This window comes from Octopus bimaculoides, chromosome 4 (assembly GCF_046866305.1).
Source record: "Octopus bimaculoides isolate indiv1 chromosome 4, ASM4686630v1, whole genome shotgun sequence".
NCBI classification, from domain to species: Eukaryota; Metazoa; Mollusca; class Cephalopoda; order Octopoda; family Octopodidae; genus Octopus; species Octopus bimaculoides.
Window position 1 is genome coordinate 92,105,097 of NC_142931.1, and position 25,824 is coordinate 92,130,920.

The 25,824-nt window shown below is 34.0% G+C and overlaps 1 protein-coding gene across 1 annotated transcript; it reads right to left on the bottom strand.

Moving 5' to 3' along the window:
• Nucleotides 1-1,693: 1,693 nt before the first annotated feature.
• On the bottom strand, nucleotides 1,694-25,546 carry LOC106881639 (protein ABHD13). The gene is made up of 7 exons (XM_014932103.3): nucleotides 24,610-25,546; nucleotides 14,580-14,811; nucleotides 12,298-12,398; nucleotides 10,258-10,511; nucleotides 8,557-8,661; nucleotides 4,464-4,574; nucleotides 1,694-1,993 (listed from the first exon to the last, which is right to left on the bottom strand). The coding sequence occupies exons 1-7, from the start codon at nucleotides 24,932-24,934 to the stop codon at nucleotides 1,928-1,930; spliced, it is 1,194 nt and encodes a 397-aa protein (XP_014787589.1). The 5' UTR covers nucleotides 24,935-25,546; the 3' UTR covers nucleotides 1,694-1,927.
• Between the last annotated feature and the right edge of the window lie 278 nt (nucleotides 25,547-25,824).

Sequence of the window (25,824 nt, forward strand, 5' to 3'; positions counted from 1 at the left end):
TTTAGCCCAGCGAAAGATCTACAATGTCTTGCACAGAGTTGGCATCCAAAACCTTTACTGGCAATAGCTGGCTGTTGTTGTAATTGGGCTCCATGTACCTTTGTGTGTCGTTGAAGTCCTCCTGCTGAATCACACTCCCTTCCACATGCCCGACAGACATGATTAGTATGGTGTGTGGCATCATCACCAGCAGCCTGGTAGTCAATCATCGGTCTTGCTTTATGACTACAAAGATGACTCATAAGCCCAACTTTACTGAGGCACGGTCTTGCACAGACACTGCATGTCAGTGTCATAGGAAGACCCTTGCCATCTGGAAGTGCAACAACAATGCCCTTCCTGACATCCCTCCTTAATTTCTCATGTGCAATTCGTGATATCTCAAAAATAGTTGTCCCCTCATGCATAATCCTTCTCCACCTGCCACAGTCAGTAGCTATGCCTTCCCATGTGTTAGGAGAGATGTTGGCATCTCTCAAGGAAACCTTCAGCAAGTCTTTATATCTCTTTTTTGGTTTATGTGGAGGTCGTTCTCCTTAAGCTAACTCTCCAGAAAAGAGTTGTTTTGGCATCCTTGAATCTTTCATCTTGACCAGATGACCACTCCATCTGAGCCTTTGCTTCAATGCAAAAGCTTCTACGCTTTCACACCGAGAGCTTTCCAATATCTCAAGATCACTGATGCGGTCCTCCCACTTAATGCGATAGATCCGTCTGAGACACATCTGATGGAAACGTTCCAGTTGTTTAAGGTGGTATCGATATGTGACCCAGGTCTTGCAGGCCGAAAGAAGAGAAGAGAGTACACACGCCTTGTACACCTTTATCTTTGTCTTCCTGCATATGTCTTGCCGACCCCAGAAACGTCTTTCTAGCCTTCCGAAAGCATCACTTGCTTTCCTAATACTATATGGAATTTCATTGTCCAAATTGTCACATCTATTAACAGTGCTTCCCAGGTAGACAAACTGATCGACTACACCAAGTCTTCTACCATACACATAGATATTTGGTTCAATATACTGCTTACCAGGGGCAGGTTGGTACATGACAACAGTTTTCTTGAGATTGACTGTCATTCCTAAGGCAGTGCAAGCATCAGAGAATGCATTCAAAATGTGTTGCATATCAATCTCTGTGTGCACTACTAGATCACAATCATCTGCATACAAAAGGTCTCTTATGATAGAGGTAAATACTTTTGTTTTTGCAGCAAAGCGTCTGATATTAAATATGCTGCCAGAGGTTTGATAATAGATGTAAACACCATATCTGCAGTTTCTGAATGCAATACAGAAAACCATCGCAAAATATATGGCGAATAGAGTCGGTGCCAGAATATCCCCTTGCTTCACTCCATTTTGTATTGAAATGGGCTCCGACATTTTATCTCTAATATTAACCCTATTTTTGTTTTTGTTTCTATTTCACTTTTGTTTTTACCGCTTACTGTATATTTGTATGGTGGAAGATTTTAATTCAAAACTTACAAAAACAAGACAATTGTACTCAGAGCCAGAGCCAGTTTCAGCCAGATTGGTAGCGAAAGGGTTAAAATTAAAACAGTAACAACATGCTGAAAACTATGAAATATTATTGCAATACAAAGATACTGTAAGAAAATTTGTATGCCAAAACGTAAAGGTCAATAATCAATGCTACATATTCACACACATATACACAAAAAGATAAGAAAATTACATGACTAATTTATTTTTTAAAAAAATCACATGTAAGAGTAAAATGAAATTTTATTTGTTCATTATTTCAGGTAGAATCTTCATTGTTCGAGAGATGATTTTCTTTTATCTGTACTGATTAAATAGATGAGTGATAAAACAAAACAATGTGACAGCATTCTGCAATGAATGCAGAGATTAAAGACAAATTAAGGATAAATTAAATTGAAATCCTAGATAAAACTTGGTCAGACAATTTTTGTAAGGACATCTGAATAATTTGTCAAGGCACTTGTACTCCGCCATTTAGAAACCTGGAAATTAAAAAATAAAAGTTAGATTTCTAGAAATGGAAGAGTAAAATTTAAAACATTTGTGTTTTGTTTCACCACTTTCAATTTCATTTAGTGTTTTTTTCACAGGCTCTAGAAATTTATAAGTTTTCCAGCCTTAGAAAATTTACCATTAAAACCCATGTAATTTGCATAGATGATTTTCAGGATAAAAATTGTTAAAAAAAGCTTCTACTCGTGTATAATTAGCACCCAAAAGTTTTCACAATTGCCAATATGGCCAGAGGAAAAAGGTTTTCAATTTAGTTGTATTTAGCATACTTACTTATGATTGGATTTTATTAGATTTTCATTAAATAAAAATAATTTCTGTTTAATAGGTATCACATTAAGAGCTATTAAATTACAAAGTGTTATTTATAATAAACTAATTTACATTTCTTGCCCACAAGAGATTATGTCCGATCTTTAGCATACTACTGTAAGTCTTCTCAAATCACAATCACAAGAAGTGTTGCTGATAAGAATTATCAACAAAAACAAAGCTAATAAATACATACAGGTGTTGTAGATTAAGTGTAATTATCAATAAACATCACTTGGATGACACTTTACTCAACCAAGTCAAATAAGTAAAATATTGCCTGGACCTTGATTACCAGCATGAATGTCAGATATTAAAAAGTAGTTAACCATTTAATGGTTTTAGTAAATTTACACAGAAAAGGTAAGCATAAATAAAAGTCAACTTCATTATACTTAAGCCTCTATTTTTTCTGTAAAAACTGATTCTGACATTAAATGAGTCAACTTCCAGTACAAATGTTTACGTTTTGTATGCCTATTTTCAAGAAAAAAATTTCTAAAAAAATTCTGGAAGCGATCTACTCATGTAATTTATGCATCCCTAAAGTTTATTTTAGTTTTCTGGGGAAAAAAATGCATAAATTACATGGGTTTTTATGGTATACTAATTGAAAAGATGTCTTTTTTTTTTCTGAGTTAGAAAGACAAACGAACGGCATGACAATTAGCAAAAGAGATCAATTCAAGTAACCCTTCAATCATAAAACATCTTCATGAACGGGGAAAAGGTACTCAACTTGGTTAAAATTAATGATTAGAAACTGAAACTACATATTCGATAGTAATAAGCAGATGTGCTTCAAGAGGAAACAGCTGGGATTTATCCTTAAATACCTACACACATAGACACATATATGTATAAACACATATGTGCATATATATATACATAAAAGATAAACAAGAGTGAAAAAACTACAGAAGGCTTGTGTTACATTGTTAAAGTATATTTTTAAATCGTTATGTCAGAAAAATGTTATAAAATTTTGAGTATATAAACATTGTATTTGGAGAAATAACCGGTTTCGTGTTTTCTTTACAAATTTCTTTACCTGTATCGTAACATGTCTTTGCTCCAGTGTATAAAAGCGAGTTCTAGATAGGAGAAGGTAATCAGGGATTTTTTCCGGTATAAGGGAGATAATCGAAATGTTGGAGCTGATAGATTTTGATTAATTTAACATGATTTGGTTTAGAAGGAATAGAATGTTAGGTTTTGTTCTATATTTTTTTCTCTCAGTAAGGTGAATTTCCTTATTTAAAAGTGTTAGCAATGGTTAAGTTTTGGCTTATATTTTTCAATGAAGAAGGTTTCCTTATTTAATCTAATTTGTGTTGGTGTTCCAATGGCACAGTGATAGAATGGAAAGATTATAAATTGTGGTAGCATTTGTTTTGCGCATTTCTCAATATGTTCACTAAAGGGTATCATTCTGTATTCTGGGAATGCAATCTGCTGTTGATGCAGAGTGCATCTGCGTCTGAGCGATAATCCCGTGGACCCTATGTAGTTTTCATGGCAGCCCGAGCATCTTATGACATAAATAAGGTTTTCTGAGGCACAAGTCAGATTTGATTTTGAATTTTTGTCCCTCTTTGAAAAGGAATTCTGATCCTTCTAGAAGGTTTGGGCATGTTGCGCAATTTGGTTGACCATTTCGAGCGTGGCCGTTGCCAGTACCTCCTAACTGGCCTTCATGCCAGTGGCACGTAAAAGCACCCACTACACTCTCTGAGTGGTTGGCGTTAGGAAGGGCATCCAGCTGTAGAAACTCTGCCAAATCAGATTGGAGCCTGGTGTAGCCATCTGGTTCACCAGTTCTCAGTCAAATCGTCCAACCCATGCTAGCATGGAAAGCGGACGCTAGCATGGAAAGCGGACGCTAGCATGGAAAGCGGACGTTAAACGATGATGATGATGACATGTGCATATATGGGTACAGGATGTCACCAACAGTAAACAACATGAAATACGAAAACAAATGAGTTCAATATGCAAACAACGAGAGAAAATAAAACGGTATGTTCTTGGATGGAATGTTTGATCAGAGATCTCTTCACTCAGAGCTTACCTGTGGTTACACAACAACAATGCATCAAATCTATTAAAAGGAAGGAAATTGCTTACTTCTGCTATGAAATTTAAAATACATTCATAATAGCCAGGACACAGCCAGGTTTCATTGTGGGTTCCATTGTCAAACAGAGCCATCCTCTTCAAAGGTGAATTCACAGTAGACTGTATAATATTAAATAATGATATTTCATTAACTCAAGAATAATCAGTAACTGAAAGATTTTTAAACAATTTATCATCATCTTTATGGAAGACAACAACAGTCACTGTTGTGTGGGGCTAAGATCTTAAAGACACAAGTTTGTAATCTGGTTTAATTCCTGCCTGGAACTGATTTCACTTAATTACTACTATTGGGGAAAGTGTAAGCGCCAAAAGAAACTATATGCCCCAATGGAATAAAGTTTCTGGTGGAGGTTGTGTGTTTGCACACACCCTCCCTTTTTTTCATTTCTTCGGGTTCTATGTCTTCAATATTGGAGATTAAAATTTTGCTAAAACAACATGATTTCAAAATTTTTATTTCCTTCTCTCCACCCATTCTTGCTTTCCAAAGGCACAAAACTCCCAAAGGTAGTTTTCTATGCTGAATTGCATCAGGGCAGGACGAACCATGGTGGCCAGAGGGCATGATATAGGGATGTGCTAAAGAGACATATGAAGAACCCTGGCATCTCCCTAGGCACCTGGGAGGAGAAGGCCCTGCAGCACAATGAATGACACTGATTGCTGAAGCACACAATTCCAGCCATTGAGGAGAATAGTAGAGATAATATGAAAGAGATGATTTCTGTAGAGAACAGTCAATGTTGATCTACAACAGACAGCCAATGGTGACAATGTCACAGTGTTTATATGAAATTATGGGATGTCTCTGGTTAGTATTGCAAAAAATTTCATTTTCTAAGGAACAATTTACTTTTACTATTTTACAATGGTAAACTGTATGTTAACCATGTGTGTGTGTGGGGGGGGGAATCTGTGTAAATTTTATGTAGAATTGTGCTGGGATGGAATATGGATAATGACTAAACTTGGAGTACTTTGTTGGGTTTAATCTAATGAATGAAAAACAAGACCAAATTTCTAGGTACATTTCTGTCGGTAATTATGTGTTTTTTCTCAGATGTACACACACACAGAGGTTTGTTGTGGCTCAACATGGTTCAATACAATTGTGACAACGTAAAATTTTAGTACAAATTATTTGCTAGTTCTATATAAACACAACATGAAAATAATTTGTGGCTTGGCATTAAATTGAAATAGTTGAGATTTAGGAAGAGAAAAGAAAAAATCATCAGAAAGCTCCATTTGGAAGTGGATTAAAAGATCCTGATCTTAGATAAAATATTGGGTCATCCCATAAATAATGCGGTTTTTTATACTTCTTTTTATTTTTCAAAATTAGATAAAGTTCATTTTTAATCTAAAATATACTCTCCTTCATTTTCTACAATGCCCTTCTATCTATCTGGTAGACTTGCAAGGACCCTCTTTCAAAATTCGTTAGTCTGTGATGAAATATTCTCTTCCACTATTGTTCTGACTTTGTCTACAGAATTCGAAGACTACAGAATAAATGATAATCAGATGGGGCAATGTCTGGTGAATATGGTGGGTGGGGCATTGTTTTCCATTCAAACTGCTCCACCCTTTGAAATGTTATTCTCGCTGTATGTAGCTGAGCATTATCTTGAAACCAAAGATGGTCATTTTTCTTCTAGTGCTGACTTGAATGACCAAATCCAATTGGATTTAGTTGAATGATCAAATCCAAGCTTCTCTGCTAGTTCCTCAACAGTTATGATGGGATTTTATTCCACCAGGGTTTGCAGGACATCCTCGTTGAGCTCTACAGATCTTCCAGGACAAGGCTCATCTTCTAGGCTGTAGATCTGGCTCAGAGTTTCTGGAATCACAGTTGAGACTGGCTTATGCTTTATTGTCTGATCCCTATATACTGCATTAAGATTCCTCGCACTTTGCGTTGTGTTGTTGCCTTTATTGAACTCATAAAGCAAAATATGCCAAATATGCTCCTTTGTCACTTCCATTATAGCTTTGAAAAAATAACTGTTAAAATCGAATTGCACTCTTGAAAACTTGCACTAAAAATAAGGACAAGGTAAAATTACTACCTGCTTATAAAGCAAGTTGATGCTGGTAGTTCATCCTATCCCCCTCTGACTTTTAGTTCATGCAACTGAAAAAAACTGCATTACTTATGGGATGACACAATAAATAAATAGAATCTCTCAAAATTTGAGGCTTTTACTAAAATTAAAATTAATTTTTTTTCAGAAATTGTACAAAATAAATAAAGCCCCTCAAAGTTTGAAGATTATAGTGGGCTATTATATCGTTTATCTTTCATAAATCCTACAACAGAATTATAAAATGAAAATGATGCAAGGAAAAAATATTTTCCAGAGATTTAGCTGTTATTTCCAGCATATGAAGTTTTCTGATGAGGACTTGATATTTTTTTGTCTGTTGTTTCATGCAGAAATCTATGCATGAGCAAATGAATATATCCAATACGTAAAATGTTTGGAGTTTTCTGCCTTTGGAAAACGGGAAGGGTTGGGGAGGGATGACATAGGATGTTTTGTAAGAAAATTTGAAATTTAAAAAAACAAATTTTTCCAGATTTGTAATCTCCATATTTTTCTATGTGTATTTAAAAAAGCAATTCAAAAGTGGTGAAAAATGAAATAACAAATGGGGTGAGGAAGGAGGAAATGAAAATTCTGAAAACATGCCTTTTTGGCAAAATCATAATCTCTGATACTGAAAACAGAAATCTGAAGAGATTTTTGAAATAAAAAATGAAAATGGGGGTGGGGTCAGGGTGAAAACACCTGACCTCCAACAAATTCCCATTATAAGACAAAAAGAATGAAGTCAATAAATTAAAGAATTAGTAGAGTAGTGTTAGCTGAAAATTTAATAAGCCGAGTGCTAAGCAGATGTACATGACACATGATGACAAGGAGAGATTAAACTCTTTGAAATATTTTATCTTAATAAAAATTAATAAAATTCATAATCAGAAAATTTTTCTCTCAGAACTCATCTAGAAAATTTAGGCATTGCAACTTCCCATCTCCTAATAAATCTTGAATTTCTTGCCTATATAAAAAATGGCTGCATGGTAAGAAGTTTGCTTCCCAATTACATGGCTCTGGGTTCAGTCTTGTGAGTAGATTTGGTAGACGGAAACTGAAAGAAGCCCACTGTGTGTGTGTGTGTGTGTGTGTGTGTGTGTGTCTTTGTGCCTATGTTTGTCCTCCAACACCTCTTGGCAACTGGTGTTGGTTTGTTTATCTCAGCAAAAGAAGCTGATAGAATAAATACCAGGCTTAAAAAAAAAAACTGGGGTTGATTCACTCAACTAAAACTCTTCAAGGCTGTAGTCTAATGACTGAAACAAGTAAAAGATTATTTTATCCTACCAAGTCTGTAATGCTAATGAATACTCTTTACTCTCTCTCTCTTTTACTCTTTTAATTGCTTCAGTCATTTGACTGCGGCCATGCTGGAGCACCGCCTTTAGTCGAGCAAATCGACCCTAGGACTTATTCTTTGGAAGCCTAGTACTTATTCTATCGATCTCTTTTGCCAAACCGTTAAGTTACGGGGACGTAAACACACCAGCATCGGTTGTCAAGCGATGTTGGGGGGACAAACATAGACACACAAGCACCCACACACACATATATATATATACATATATATATATATATATATGACGGGCTTCTTTCAGTTTCCATTTACCAAATCCACTCACAAGGCTTTGGTCGGCCCGAGGCTATAGTAGAAGACACTTGCCCAAGGTGCCATGCAGTGGAACTGAACCCGGAACCATGTGGTTGGTAAGCAAGCTACTTACCACACAGCCACTCAGAATTTATCCTAATATTACATCAATAATACTTTTAAACTGATGAAAAAGCTGTGAAATTAATCCAACCCAAGAACAACTGATCAAACGAAAGTTTTCAGTAGATTTCGGAATTGAGCAGGAAATAGACCAAATTAAAAATAAAGTATTCAATGGCTTTCCAAAGAAGCATGGTGTTTGTTTATCTCAAAAACCAACTAAACAATGGATTGCAAACATTTCCAGCAAAAATCTTACCTCAAACAACATCTTCATCATTCGTGGCGGAATAAGATTATCAGTTAGTCCTGATAAATACATGACTGGAACCGTGATCTTTGGTACACGTTTTATGGAGGGAAACTGTGAATATAAGCAAAAAGACAGTAATATAAACTTTTACAAACTTATCTAATTACAAAAGTGGTGGTAGAGGAAGTCATATATTCTGTATATTGTCAAAATATTAACTGAAGCTACAGTCCAAATTGCTACAGAATAATTTTGAACTGGTACTCCACAATTTGTTCACAAAAAGAAAGGTAAATATTAGAATCCAAGGAAATTAGTCATGATCTGTATAGATGAAAGAAATATTTACATTGTTATGGAGTGTGAAATGTGAATTCTTTAATTAGAACTGTTTACAATCAAAAACTAAAATCAATAATAACTTGCACATATTTTTCAATCATATATACATATATATTGAATTGAAAAGCTCTCTATTTAAAAAATTACACTGGTTTGCAACAACTTTGTTTTTCTAAATGTTCAAGGCAGTTCAAAGTTAATTTTGGAGGGAAGAATATTTCAGTGATATTTAATGTATTTTACTGCTTGTGACTGCCGAGTGCAAGAATGATTACATCTGAGTAGTAAAAAATGCCAATTTTAAAATAAATTTTAATTAAAAAAATCTAATTTTCATAAATGTAAACATAATGTAGTATTTAAATGTAGGTGAAAAGGGCTAGATCTCCCTATAAAATAGCTAAAATGACTATACTAGCTACTACACTACACTATAACTGTAATGTCCATTCTACTAACATACACATTTCATATGCACTATATTGCTAAAATATAGTGCATACCCTTTAGAGGGTAGTGTTGGAAGGTTACAAAACTTTGTTGGAAACAAAAGTATTCCTTGTTTTCACTGTCTTTCTGCAGAAAGCAGACTACTTGAGATGTATAAGTAGTATAATAGTGTACATCAGTGAATGCAAGGGAATGAGTTGAATATGATATGTTGATTGTTCAACATTTCACATAAGCACAAGCAAGTCATGACAGTTGTTGAACATTGCACTTGAGTCTGAGTGAGTTGAAACAAGTAGCTGGTCATCAAAAGTACTGGAAAATGTGTGCAAGAAAAATTAATTACACTGTTTTGCTGATGTAATATGAAAGGATGTTACATGTTGGAGGGAAAAGGTGTAATAAGCTAGAGATGGAAAATACTTATAATAGAGGTAGATCAAGGAAAACTTGAATAAAAACAGTAGGGTCAAGGTGAAAAGACATTGTATATTGAAGATTCTTTCAATCCATATCAAAAATGAAAGTAAAAAAAGTGATGCTTTGATCATAGTGTTGGTGATCTTTCAAACTAGTAAAGTAAAATATCGCAAACTGTTAATATCAACTAACACAAAACAGATTATTTTTAATATAACAAAAACTTATTTCATGAACCAAAAAATTTTAATTTCATAACACTAAAGATGGTGAATCTTTCAAAAAACAAAAAAAATTAAAAGTAATTTTAAATGAACTTTCAACATAACATGCATAGAATCAGGTATTTTAGAACAGGGATTTTCAACTTTCCACATTTTATATTCAATATTGTAAAATTTCTTTTATTAATGAAGTGTGTTTGTTATGAACAAAAAAGTGATTTGCATTAAGGAGGATTAATGGCAACAGCATATATAAAAAAAAAAAACTTACTTGATTTTTAAAGCACCAATATGGTAAAAGCCCAATTATAGGTATGCCAATAACAACAGCTCCAATTTCTGGCAGTGATGTAAAAGTATTCTCTATAAATACTGAGTGTATATGTTGGCTGTAGTAAGGATGAGAAGCAAGATATATAGCTACGGCACCTCCAAGTGAACGTCCAAAAACTACAATTTTATCTCGTGATATCTGTGAATGTCTTAAAAGAAAGTCCATAGCAACTTCAGCATCTTGATATAAACCTTCAAAAAAAAAAAAAAAAAAATTTTAAATGAACTTTCAACATATGCATGCATATGACTATACATATATACATTATCATCATCATTTAACATTCGATTTTCCATGCTTGCATGGGTTAGACAGAATTTTTTAAAGTAGATTTTGAATAACAGGCTACCTACCTCAATGTCAATCCTTGCCTTTTCCAAGTAAGATTATATTATCCTATCACCAGGCATGTTTTCACTGAAGACTGAAAATGAGGACCACCGCTTACATGGCAGTGACACTCATTTACAACTATCATGTGATGTCAAGTCAAGCAGACAGTAATACATACATCTATACACACACACAAGTGATTTGTGACATGTTGGCATTATTGTAATGTGTTGTATTATTTGGTGAAAGTGTCAGAAAAAGTACATTAGAAAATGACTTGCAGAACTGAGCATGCAATGTTTTATAGGCCTCTTCTTCAGCCTAAGCTAACTGGAGAGAAATAAAGATAACAGTGTTTTACATCCTCAGTATTTGAGAGACTGGCAGCAACTGATAGTGAACACAAGATGTGAGCTTGCATAGTAGGAGAGGGAAGCTGGATAAGAGAAGGAGAAACAGAGAGGTGGAAAAAGGAAGTGTATGATTGTGAGGTGGATGGGATAATTGAAGTAAGATGGGAACTGAAAGATAAAAATGGGATTACTGAACTAAGAAGTGTAGAAATAGAAAGCAAAATAATGTTTTAAACCTGTTAGTGACATGGTACCAAGTTCGAATATGGAACATTTTTCCTTCCATTTCCTTGAGTGTGTGGATCCATGATGTGCAGAGATGCTTCACACTGATAAATGGGTAATCTAATGGCCAGTTTGTGTTGAAGCAGGTGGCAACAGGTTGGTGTGGCCTACATAGTTGTGCACTTCAAATTTGCTCCCAAGTGCAATTGATGAGGTGAAAACCTATTTCCCCAATTGAAAGTATGATGCAATACATGGCACTACATTTACAACATTACAACCATCATTAGGTTCAGGTCACAGAATCACATTACTGAAAATTTCTCATCAAACTTTGTAGCAAGATAATAAAGGAGGATAAAGTAAGAAGAGATGAACAGATTTATATATGTGAAAAGGTGGTAGTAAAGAGAGTAACAGAGCAGACACTATAGAGGGAGGGAGTATGAAAATGAACAGAAGTAAAGAAGAGGATTGGTATCAAGGGCATTTGAGAAAGGGAGGTACAGAATGGAAAAGTGACAAGGTGGGTTCCGTGGCAGGAGTCTAGGGTTATCTTATAATGATGCATATAGATGGGAGATGTGAGGAAAAAAAAAAGGAAGAGAGAAATCTTGAGAGAGTCATTGAAAGAAAGATAGAAGTAAGATTCATCGGGTTAGACCAGAAGGTAGGAGATGAGTAGAGGGGTGCATGTTGAGGATGTTGAGGAGGAGAAGCTGTGAGCAGCAGACAGAGAAAAACAAAAAAACAAAAACAAGACAAAAGATGGAGGGGCAGTGGGTGAGAGCAGTGAAAGACTAGAGGCTACTATAGAGTTATATTGATAGGTAGAGAGATAAGATCAGAGCAAGTGTATGTTTGTATGTGATGTACTTATATACATATACATGTATGTAAGTATGTATTGGTCAATTGGCAAAGACATTCAAAAGCAACAGGAAAAATTTTTGATATTGAAGGAAACACTAAATTACTCCATATACCAAGTAGTTTCCAGTTAATCTTTCTCAGGAACATACACACCAAAATGCCCATGCATACACATACATTTAAGAAAACTTACCCATTTCTGATGGTGATCCTTGACTCTTTCCATAACCCCTATATTCAACCATGAGAACATTACAACCAAGACTAGTATATAACCCATATGCATTCATCAAACTGAAAGAAAAATTACATTATATATTATATATTTTAATAAATACTAGATAAATACACACACACACACACATATATATATATATCATCATCATCATTATCGTTTAACGTCTGTTTTCCATGCTGGCATGGGTTGGACGGTTTGACTGAGGTCTGGAGAGCAAGGAGCTGCACCAGGCTCCAATCTAATCTGGCAAAGTTTCTACAGCTGGATGCATTTCCTAATGCCAGCCACTCCAAGAGTGTAGTGGGTGCTTTTTATGTACCACCAGCACAGGAGTCAGTCAGGTGAGCCTGGAATTGATCACGTTCAGATGGAGCTTTTTGTGCCACAGGCACGGGAGCCAGTCAGGGGACACTGGCATCGACCACATTAAGATGACGCATTTTACATGCCACCGGAACGAGAGCCAGTCAGGGGGCACTGTCTAAAGCTATGATTTTGGGTTTTCTTGACTCAACAGGTCTTCTCAAGCAAATCATATCACTGGACATGCAACACTGGCATCGGCCATGGATGCGATCTCACTTTAGTTGCTGGGTCTTCTCAATCACAACATATCTCCAAAGGTCTCTGTCTCTTGTCATTGCCTCTGTGAGGCCCAATGTTCGAAAGTCATGCATCACCACCTCTTCCACAGGTTCCTTCAACAGTTAGGGTGTGGCACTTCCTCACACAGCTGTCCTCATCCATACTTAACACATGACCATACCAGCGCAGTCATCTCTCTTGTACACCACATTTGATGCTTCCTATGTTAAACTTTTCTTCTGTGAGGCCCAATGTCTGAAGATCCTTTCTCAAATAAATATAGATCAATAAAATATGTACCACACTGAAAAGACAGTGAAAGTGCTTGGCTCAGTGGTTAAAGCTTCACTCATCTGTAGTAATGAGTCACAATGTCACTGGTGCCAAGCTGTATTGGCCTTTGCCTTTCCTTTGGATAACATCAGTGACATGGAGAAGGGAAGCTGGTATGCATGGGTAACTGCTGGTCTTCCATAAACAACCTTACCTAAACTTGTGCCTTGGGGGAACTTTCTAGGTGCAATCCCATGGTCATTTATGACCAAAGGGAGTCTTTACCTTTTTACACCGAAAATAAGTACTGGGGAAGATATGATAGGCTAGAAAACTCTTGAAGACAGTGACTCATCATGGTCACAGTCAAATAATTGAAAACAGGAAAAGAATACAAAAAAAAGAATGAAGGAATATAAAATCCAGATTACCCCTATTCATCTCTCGTGTCTTTTGATTATTTGCAAAGAATCATTATTCTAAACAATTATTTTCAATTATGCTAGCTAAAAATTAAAAAATGGAAAATTTACTTATCTGTAACACCTAATTTATTGCATTTTGCTCAAGCTAAATTCAATGTCAATTATAATATAATACCCACTTTTATAGCTGAAAATTAGAAATATAATTTATCTTCTTAAATATTTAATGATATTAAATTAAAAATTTAAATTTTTACTACATTCTCTTACTAAATTTAAACTGTGTACCATAAATAGTGTTTCTTCACATCCATACTAATCAAATGATTGTATACTGAAGATTTATTTTTTTATACTGCTAGCATACATTGGTAATGTAACTCTGAACTGTAATATTTTACATTAAATAATCTCTTTTAGATAATATAGTGTATAACCATACACCACCTGTGTACTAATAGGCTGAATAATTGCTATGTATTTACTATAAAGACATCCAGTGAATACACTTCACTGCCTTCAGCAATGAAATGTTACATTAATTATTAGAGGTGGTGGGGGAATACTGCTTATAGTTTCTTCATATTCAAAGGTTTGTAGTTGCATTTATTCTTTTTTTTTTTTACTGCCCACCAGTTTTGACCCAAGTATTTTCTTTTAAATTTCTTGTGTAATGCACAAAAAATACATATAATGACTATCTATATGATTTGCATAATATTAATATTTGCTAATATTTTGAAAATTATTTTAAATAGTAATAATTTTATTGAAAAAGTGATTTCTAACCACTTTTTACATTCACTAAATACTTGAAAAGAATCCAAGTAAGTCTACTGCCTTTTTGAAAGTCTTAACTGAGATAATAAAAATGAAACAAACAACAATTCAAAAATCTAACTAGCTTAGATACGTGTGTAATATTGTAATGAATTAATAAAAATATTTATATACCGGTGACCAATGTTTCCAGCATTTCCATGGAAAAATATCACAGTAGGGGCAGTCACAGAAGAATAGCTGGGTTGTTTGATAAGTACTACATGTATACTGGTACCATCTTTGGTCTGAAGATAGCTGCTTTCAAATGGCAGTTTAAGCAAGCTCGGCATATCAACATAGATTCTGGCATTTCGTGGTTGTTGAGGATAATAAATTAACATGTCCTGCCCATGATACAACAAGCCTGAAAAAAAAAAAGAAAAAATTGAATTTTTATAAAAATGATTTATTATTGAAAAGATTTTTGAAAATAATTTAATGTGTTCACACAGCATTTCTCACATTCCCACTTACTGTGTATTGTAGGCATCATAAGTCTACCATTCTAAAATAAATAAATAAACCTCTTCATGAAGGCTTGGCATCTCTTCCATTAAGTTTTTGTTTGAATTAATATCTCAAAACAACTTTTTTATAATATAACCATATATGAAGTAAAAAAGTGATAATTTCATGCTCTCAGTGTGTTTAAATCCAAAAAGATATCAAATTATGGTTGAAGATCTTCTTAAACAGTATTTCTGCTTCCATGTGATTACTAATTATACATACACCCCATGAAACATCTAAAAGGAATCTAATAAATGAATAGAGAGATATCTAATAAATGAAGTACCCATATGCAATCTAATAACCCTACAGATACCACCACTTAAATAAAAATATTCTCTTCTTAATGCAAAGGAAAAATTTCAGCAGACAATAATGTTTTTGCACATAGAAACCTAATAACTTCTTTCAAACATACATGTCTAATTGTTTAGTAAATCAACCAAGTGATTAACATGAACTTGTTTTGTTGAATCTGGTGTGATAAAAAATTCAAATCAGCCTAAGCAAAATCTAAATACTGACTTATTAGAAAGATGTAGTCAGTCCAGCTTTTAATCATCTCTTGAAATCTATGATTATGAAAACACAAACATACATGGTATATACATTATTAGATAAATGGAAATGAACTAATAAATATCATTATTATCACTGGTATATTGTTACTTTCCATGCTGGAATGGGTTCAATATGGTAATATGTCTTATCTCCACTCTTGTTGATCCTATATTATCTCATCCTAAAGATCCAACCTCTTCAGATCTGGCCTCACTACCTCCTGTTTGTCTGGCTTTTTCTTTACCTCATGTATCTTTTCTTCTGCCATATATATCTTAGCACACAATATCTTTACTTTATATTTATTTTTTATTTTGCTGAGCAGATTTCATCTGTTCACATTATCCATCAATACCAATAAAGCCAGCTCTCCTACTTATATCACTTGTTACCTTTTATGCCTCACTACTTTTTTACTCCTTGCCATTTCACTTTAACAATACATATCCAACAGATCATACTTAACTTAAACCATATTTTGTGCATTTTAATGCCAGAACCTCTTACATATAAGCTTTAGAACTTGTCTTTGAACAGAGCGAAACAGATAAATAATGATGTGTTTTAGGCAGGTACAAGTTGCCTCCCACACATTTTTCCCTTGATCACTCTTCTGTGCTACCTGTTACTGTTTCCTCTCCTCTGAAACACTTTCCTGTTGACTCACCCCTATATGTCTATGACCATGTTTTTTCTCTTTCACCATATTTTTCTCTGTTTCCCCACACACTCTTTTAACTTACCTACCCACTACTTACCTGTCAACCTGCCTCTTTCTTTCATCTGTCCCCAATCTATTATATTAAATAGTGAACATCTAGCATGAACATTCAGATGTTATTTTTGACCACATTAAAAAAAAAAAAAAAAATCCATCTACTAGACAAGTAAATTTCCAGTTACCAACATTCTACTAACCACTTTTTCACCAACGATCTATGTTCTCTCAACATCTTATGCTACTACAACAGCCTTTGAGACTTTCAATGTGATAACTGTATGGCAGGTAGCCTGAATCAACCAGCAAAGGAATATTAAACTTGCTCATAACTGTTTTTCATTCATGTTAGTAGATGAGCTAAAATGGATAAGGCAGATGCATTCACTAAAATTTGAAGATTTTATCATTATTAAAAGTAAACAATGTTAGAGATTATCAGAATTATAGAGATTATCAACATCCACTGAAATGTTAAGATTTTATGGTTGTAAAAGTGAACAATATCAGAGACAATTAGAATATACCATACTTGCAAATTCAGTTTGTTTTGTATTCAAATAAGCAATTGAATTAACAGATGGAATATTTTTTTGACAATCTTAGTTCAGTTTAGAGTCACTTGAATCTGAGAAAGGATAATGTACAGAGAACTAGAATGAGATATCTGAACTCATTCACACATGAAAAATGTTGGTCTTAAAACATGACACAAGATTAAAGCTCTCAGTACTCCTCCTGTCAAGCTGATTTGCCTGAATTTCCAACTTAATTTGATATACAAACTATATATAGACATCCAAATATAGGAGCAATTAAAAGGAAAGCTTCATCGATCATTTACAATCAAGTAGATAATAACTAATCTTTGGCTGGTTTTAAAACATCAATCAATCACCAGTGAAAATTTATAAGAAGCTGATTAATGGCATTACCTGGCTTCACAATTACCAGCAAACTGAAAACAACAAAACCTATGTAGTACATATGTAGTTCAATAATAATTTTGGATCAACTCAACCTAGCTATAAATTCCATATATTAACAATATTTCTATTGTCTTTACAATTACCTTCAAAGGTCAATGAAATCATTTGAAATTAGTTGTTACAAAAGTAATAATTTAACAGTAATATTAGTGTATTAATATCAGTATATTTCTGTCAAAGCTGAACTGAATTCTATTGAGAAATAAGATTCAAATGATCAATCAGTAACCATTTTGTTTAATTATAATTGTTAATTAAACAATTACACATGAAAGGTCCTATTTTCAATTATATGATTAATAATAGATAACCAAAACATGAGATTAATTCTACTTGACAAAATTCATATAAAAACAGTAGTACAAGGACAGACTGTAAATTTCATAGGTTGGCTATGAAGGAGTGATGCTATAGCTGTGAAATCTTGTATGCATTAATTTCAACTCCCCTTATTAAGAACTGCATCTTTTCAGGTAAACTGACATCTGAATGTTCAAAGAAAACTTCAAAAGTAACTAATACTGACTTCTCTTAAAAATCAACAAAATTTGGTATTGCAATGTTATCAAGTACCTGCAGTAAAAGAGTTTAGCCTCTAAGGACATTCATGCTGACATGGTTGCTACATCAGGGGATGACACTCCAGCTCTATCAACAGTGCAAAAGTGGGAACAGAGAGTCTTGAAGACAACCCAAGGTCTGGACATCCTGCAACTACCATGACTGAAGAAAACATTGATCATGTTCACCACATGGAGGTGGATGAGATGATTGACTATAAATCAAATAGCCAATGCTATTAGCATATTCCTTGAGAAAGTTGAGAATATTCTGCACAATGAACTTGACATGACAAAGTTTTCTGTTCGGTGGGTGCCATGTCTTCCGACACCTGATTAAAAGTACACCAGGCTGATTATATCACAGGAAAATTTGATATTGTTTGAGGCAGATCCAGCTGGTTTCCTTAAATATTTCCTAACCCAGAGTGGATGTTGGCTTCATCATCTTGAGCTACAGACAAAGAAACAATCCATGCAGTGGAAACAGCCCTCCACACTTGCTCCAAAGAAGGCTAAGGTCATTTCATCTGCAAGGAAGGTCATGACCTCAACTTTTTGAGATGCAAAAGGCAACGTGTTCAGTGACTATCTTCAGAAGGGCCACACCATTAATGGAGAGTAGTATGCCAACTTGCTGCTGAGGCAGTTACAAAAAGCTATCAAGACTAAACACCCAGGAAAACTGACGAAAGGGGGTTTGTTTCATCAGAACAATGCTCCAGCATACAAGTCTTTCTGAGTACATTTAGTAAATGGAAACTGAAAGAAGACTATCATATATGTGTATGTGTGTCTGTGTTTGTTTTTCCACTGCCACTTGACAACTGGTGTTGATGTGTTTACGTCCCTGTAACTTGACAGTTCAGCAAAGGAGACTGATAGAGTAGGTACCAGGCTTAAACTATAAGTACTAGAAAATTCTTCAAGGCAGTGCCCCAGCATGGCTGCAGTCTAATGACTGAAACAAGTAAAAAATGGAAAAAATGTAATCCTTAATCCATGTGAAGCCAGAAAGCCACAACAGGTTAAAAAAAAAATGTATCTAGTAATTTATGTATGTATACATGCATGCATATCTTTATCTTTTATTTTTTGCTTGTTTCAGTCATCGGAATGCGGCCATGCTGGGGCACAGCTTTGAAGGGTTTAGTCAAACATATCAACTTCTGCAGTAATTTTTTTAAAGTCTGGTACTTATTCTATTGTTCTCTTCTGCCAAACCTCTAAATTACAGGGACATAAACAAACCAACACCTGTTGTAATGTGGTAGGAGGATAAACACACACAAAGCTATGTATGTATATGTATATGTATATATATATATATATATATATATATATGACAAATCTCCATAGTGTTTCTGTCTACCAATTTCACTCACAAGGCATTCATAAGTCCAGAGTAAGAATTGAAGATGATTGGCTAAGGTGCTGGCAGAAGAACTGACCTAAAACCACATTGTTGCAAAGCAAACTTCTCAACCACACAGCCATACCTGCACCTATATACATACATATATATATAATGAATAATAGAAAAGAAAGGGGAAAAGACAAGTACAGCTAAATGCTTCTATTTTTAGAGCTTTTTGTAGCATCCCTGAATTCAAAAAGCATATTTATAGTAGATATATCCTTGACAACAAATTATACTTCCATCCTTGGTAACTTTCTGAAGACCAATTTCAAAAGACTATCAGTCTCTCAGATTGATAATTATTTATATTGGAACAAACAGTGTCGTCAAGTTTCTGTATAGCCTCCACAAGAACATAAAAATTATGCCATACAATCTGTTTGTGATAAAATAGTGTTAGGAATATAGTTCATTAGTACCCAACAGAATGTTTGTTATTTAGTATTATTTAATATCTGATAATTTACAGTTGCTAAATCTGACATAATGAAAGACTTAAGTTTGATAGTTTATTGATTCTTCCCAATATATTTTTTCATCCTTGACTATGTTTTTACTGATTTAACTTGTGATAGATTTTGCATGTAATCTATATTGATTACTTTTTTGTATTCTCTTTGTTTGCTATTTCATCTGCTTTATTGTTTCCATTAATATCTGTATGGGCTGGTATCCAAATCATAGTTAATGGTTTGTTATTTTCTTATAAATAATTATCCCTTTTAACAGAATACACTCCTACATTTTAATCTGACCTCTTTTTCGTTATTGAAATAATTCTAAGTTTGTTAAATGGCAATGAAAAGAAATACAGTTTCCAATAGTAATTCTTTAGCAAAATCTTTAAGTGATCATGTCGCACCAACTGCCTCATATAATTGTAAAATTGTGATATAGTTTTATGCAAATGTTTTTATTATTGCTTTGAAAATTTGAAGTAGCACCACACCTACTCCACTGTCTGATGTGACCAATGTGTGTAGTTGACCCACTTATCAAAATAGTCTAACTGAGCAATATTATGGTATTGTTTTGATATTTTTTAATGTTATTTTGAAAGATTTTAACTGTTCTGTCTGAGAAGTGAACCAAGTTTCATACAGCTTACTCTTCTGTTTAAACTGCTCAGCACTTCCTAGATGCATCTATCAACATTGAGTAGGGGTTAATCTTGTTTCTTGATCTATCTTAAGCAACTCAATATATTTCTCCGTTTGAATGGAGAATTTTTCAATAGCTTGAGGATGGATTGCACTTGTATCCCTCTTATCCAGCTGCCATACAAAAACTGAGCATCAATAAACTCCCTTATACAATCTCAAATATTTATATGTTCAACAGCAGAATTTCTGAGATAATTAGTGTGCCATGTTGAGATCATATTTTGGACCATTTTGGTTTAACAAACTCAATCTGATTTTTTAGAAAATTTCAATACAAATATAGTCTTTCATACTAATTAGAAAAATCATATCCCCTTTTTCTATTTTTATTTATTTTGAAAAATCAATAAGACAGTTACAAACCTTTCAAGACTGAAATTTTGCACTTTACAAATCCAACACGTCCAATCTGAACATGAAAGAAATTGGAATTCCTCTATGTTCCCAGAGCACCATATTAAAACTATACAATTTTAAACCAGCATAAGCAATCAAGAGGAGACTTCCCTAAATTTCACCTTACTGTCTTATGTATGTATGAGCCAATGATAGCTAGGCATCAGAGAAACAGTAGCCAAACCTCCCTCAAATCCCTCTCCCTACTGCCATGTGTATGTATGAGCCAACAAGATCTCTACATGGTAGCTAGATATGTTGATGGCTGTATTAATAGTTTAGAGGTGTTGGGAGTATTGTGTGTGTGTGTGTGTAACATACCACCACCACTACCACCTCTTAATCATCATCACAGCCACTACATAGTAGTAGTAGTAGGAGGAGGAGGAAGATAGATGCTTTTTGTTATTGTCTAACTCCATATCATTTCTCATCCAGTAGTGATTTGAGAGATGTTCCTCTACTATTCTAGCAAGTTGATCAAACAGCTTTCATTTTTAAGACAGCAGGCTGTAATTTGAGGGAAATTTAGCTGCTATTTTTTTTTTATTATTAATTTCTCTCAAAGATGGCTGTGGTTTTTGTAATTAGCATTTCTTCATCTCAGTAGAAAAAAAAAAGTATCTGGTAAGCCAAAAAGATCCCATTTTTCCCCCTACCAAATACATAAGATGTATTTCCAGTTTCAAATTTGAATGTAATCAGATACTGAGAATTTTGTAATGTTAATAGTTGATTTATTAGATATATTTCATCACACTGATAATTGATAAAGTCTGGGCTATAGTACTTTGTTTTGGCTGAATCAGACTGTTGACCATTTCCATTTGCCCATTTTATTGCAGTTGTTAGACCTAACATGGTTATTAATAATACTAGATTCCACACTCATCTCTTAACTTGCAATGACCTCTCTGGATTCTCATCACTCTCATCTCTTTCTCCATCTCATGTCAACTTCTTCCTACATTTCCCACTCCCATAATGTAGGATAACATTGAATCCTCTTCTACATAACCCCCACCGTCCTTCTTCTCTGTTCCCCATTATCTTTTCCATATGGCATCCAGCTATAGAAACCCTGCCAAAATGGAAATATCAAAGAACAATGCTGCCCACTGTTGCATTGGGTCTTATCAACTTAAACCAGAATGGAAGGTTGATGCAAAACGATGGTGATAAATTGAGATCATCAACAAAATTTGGCATTTTCATAATTCTGTTTAAAGAACTATATAGATCTGTTGCATAGAATAAAAATATAATGGGTGAAATTAGAGAACCTTACTGGAGATCCTGAAGAAGATATATAATTTGGGTTTAATATCATCGAAAATAAGTCATGTTCTAATGGATAAGAAAACTAATAACCAAATTGCAAAGATTGTTGAAGATTTTAAACTGATATCCCTTTTTAAGTAGAATGTCATGGACCATGACGTAAGCTCCTTTTAAAGCTAGGGAGATCAAAGTGAATTTTCAGAAAATATTCTGTTTCAAGTAAGATAATCAGTTAGTCATAATTTTTACCAACATTTTACATAGATTAGTACAGATCAAGATATGATCAATATAATCTGATTGAATTGTAGTTATCATTATCAGATTTTGGTATTATTAAGAAAAAAAATTTCCATATCTGGGAAATGTTAAAATATAATTATATGATTAAATAAGTTAAGTACTCTTTCTTGTATTACATCCCATGTTTTGTCTGATCCTGTAGCAGATTCCTCATGTAATTCCTCATTAGTTGCTAATATTCATGTTTAATTATAAGGTGGAATGAGTCTATGTAAAGATTGAAAGAAGCAATTATTTTGTTTTTAATATTTGCTAAGAAAAATTGGCCAAAACAAAATGTTTCTGCAAAAAAAGCAACTTCTGAGGAATCTGAGACTATCATTATTGTGATCTTGTAATGATTCTTGATTTACTTTTGAGTAGTTTAATATAGACTCTTTAGATACACTTTATTAGCTTGTTTTAAATTCTTTTTTGTTGCTTGTAACATTAGATAGGTCATTATCAAAATCTGTTGGTGGCCTTTCCATTTTTTTAATGATTAGTTCATCTTATTAAAGTGAAATCTATGCTTATTAACCTTAAAAGAAATGAACTTGGTTTTTCTTCCTTGTCTGTACCTTTGCAAAAAAATTTTTTAAAAAGATTCCACCTTTAATGTTAGAGTTATGTATGTATGTATGTATATATATATATATATATATATATAATCAAAATAATTAATTTATTTTAAGCTAGAAATTAATAATTTGCATTAAAGGCTAAAACGGCAAACCATATATATAGATTTTAAAATAATACGAGAAACAAATTATCTCTTAAGAAAACATGTTAAAGTCTTTCCTCGTGTTTCACAATGAAATCAAAAGTATCTATATAATATGAACATCAGAAACAACTACACCCACGTCAAACTAATAATTTAAACTTTAAGTCAGGGTACTTGATTCCACGCGAAAAATTCGAGTTTTCCTGCAAATACTGGGATGTCATTCGCGTTGTGTAATGTATCTCGGTAGATATATCGAAACTCGGCAATTTCTACTTTACTTGCGAGAATCAATCAATCTGCCTGACCGTAATTGTTATATACAAGTGCAATTCAGTCGTTGAAAGTTGGAAATATGTATTAGTTACAGAGTAACAACTTTCAGAAAATAAAGAAGTAACCTTAAAAGTTATGAAATTAAGCGAGTGACACAAATCTCGTGAAAATAAATACAAAACAAAATGAGATTTTTTTCTTTTTCTTTCTAAGCTTGATAATGATTTTAAGCTATTTATATGCAAAAATCAATAAATGGCAGCTGTTCAGATGTGTGACTTACTGCTAACAGAGATCAACGAAATCATTTTTATATGCAATTATGTTACATAGTTAAAAGTAGGTTGGGGCTCAATAATCTTACAAATAAGAACCCTACCATAAATCACCGAAGGATTTATATTAAATAATTGATATAATTGATAGTGCCCTTCCGACTATAATAGTAGATGTAACGACAAACGGAGATTTGGATACGTACTTTAAGTGATTAAGCAAACTGGTGATCTAAATCTGTGATTTGATCTGTTGTTTTGGGGGATATTATGCAAGTAGGCAGCCATACTAATGTGAAAGTAAAAGGATTTATCATGGTAAAACATTATTATATGAAAGCATAAACTGTAAAGTTTATCAAGTGCTGCAATAAATAATTAGTAATTTCAAAATGAAACTAATTATTAAAACAGTTGGCGATGTTTCTTGATCAAAACAGAAAGAGTTGATTTTCGGAGGATATTCTGAAGGGGAAAGGTTGGACTCATCTTAGACAAGAAAGGAATTAGATGAGATAATCACTATTCTTTGCTTTTATAAGGTGGTAACGGATTTTGCTTGTTTCCTTCTTGAGTAACATGTGTGTGTGTGTGTGTAAGTGACAGAGAGAGAGAGAATATAGTGTAATCAATATCCAGACATAAGTTCGAAATGTAAATCGAAGTATCTGAGAGGGAATAAACGGAATCGCTACTTAAGGTCTGTGAAACACTGAACTGTCAAATAACGGAAGTTGCGTTTAGGTAGCAAATACCATTACTACTATAGAAGAAGTAAACAACACCCGAATTAAGTGTGCGTGCATACACACGTGTGTGCAGACACATACACAGGAAATATTTCTCGTTATGTCATCTTCAGTTTTCCAAAACAGTAAAATAGTAGGGTTTTTTTTCCTAATTAGGACAGAAAAATTAAGTGATTATATAAAGCGCATGGTCGACTTAATACGTGTTAAATTTTAAAATCAGATATAAAATTTGATAATTGATTTACTTACCAAGAGAAGCTATGATTACGAGAAGCAAAGTAATAAGTCCACCGTAGAACCAGAATATTAAGAATATTATGAACAAAGCTGTAGTACAGATACTCCAGAATTTAACAACCAGTTTGAAGAGAAACAGGAGTATAAGTTTCATGTGGCCGAAACGACCCGCCCGTACTCCTAAATTATTTGTCCGCGATGTTAACCCAGAACTAGAACTGCCATCTGAGCAGGCACTCCCAAGACTGTCCAAATTCGGATTGCATCCTGATGTGGTTGACGATGATGCTGAAGAACTTGAGGGTTTTATCTCTCTTATTTTTAGTTTTACACTCATCTTCCCCTCACAATGTTGTGAGGGTCACGTCCTGAAATGGACAGCTAATGGTGATATAGATCAGAGTAGAATCACAGTAGGTGATAAGGTCTCGGAAATAATTTTCAACTGTTTTTCAAACAGGAAATGTGCACAGAGGGAATCCACTGGAAGTTATCAGATTGACTATAGCCAAAAAATTTTCGTTGACAATGTTTAATGAAGTCTGTTGTAGTTGGTAACGATTTTTGTGTTGTTGGTAAAGCTGCTGCTTCGGGATGTAATTTTTGTGAGGCCCCTCTTTATGATGGTAAAAGTAACGCTGGTATTGCCTGCATTGGAGGCGAACCTTCGACATTGTTTGACCAGATAAGCAGCAGTATAGATTATCCACAATGTTCAATCACAAATAAAATCTGAAATATTGATATCCCAAACCATACAGGTCTTCTTGTTCTTTTCCTTTTAGGTTTTCTTTGGTTTTTATGAAATTTTTACACCATAAATATTAAATATGACAAAAAAATTGTTATTGCTCTATTTTAAATATAACGCGGTATATTATCCAGAAAATATACAATCGAAACGCACGTCATTTTTGTGTGCAGTCTGTACACTAACGAAATAAAATCTGCTTGAATCGTGGCAGCGTTTTAGAGCCATGTAATGTGAGTTACCTCCCGTTGACAGTAGTTATAAAATATGTTCACGCTAGGGGCGCTGACAATTGATAGTCAATGAATGTTTTTTCCATTTCATGTTGTTTATTGTTGTCATTTATGATGCAGTTGTGTGGAGGCGCAATGGGTCCAGTGGTTAGGGCAGTAGACTTGTGGTCGTAGGATCGCGGTTTCGATTCCTACACCAGGCGTTGTGAGTGTTTATTGAACGAAAACGCCTAAAGTCTCACG

Coding starts and splice junctions, on each gene's coding strand:
- LOC106881639 (XM_014932103.3), bottom strand. CDS start 24,934: ATGAGTGTAAAACTAAAAATAAGAGAGATAAAACCCTCAAGTTCTTCA. Junction 14,812..24,609: donor CGTAATCATAGCTTCTCTTG/GTAAGTAAATCA, acceptor TTTTTTTTTCAG/GCTTGTTGTATCATGGGCAG. Junction 4,575..8,556: donor TGATGAAGATGTTGTTTGAG/GTAAGATTTTTG, acceptor AATATTATACAG/TCTACTGTGAATTCACCTTT.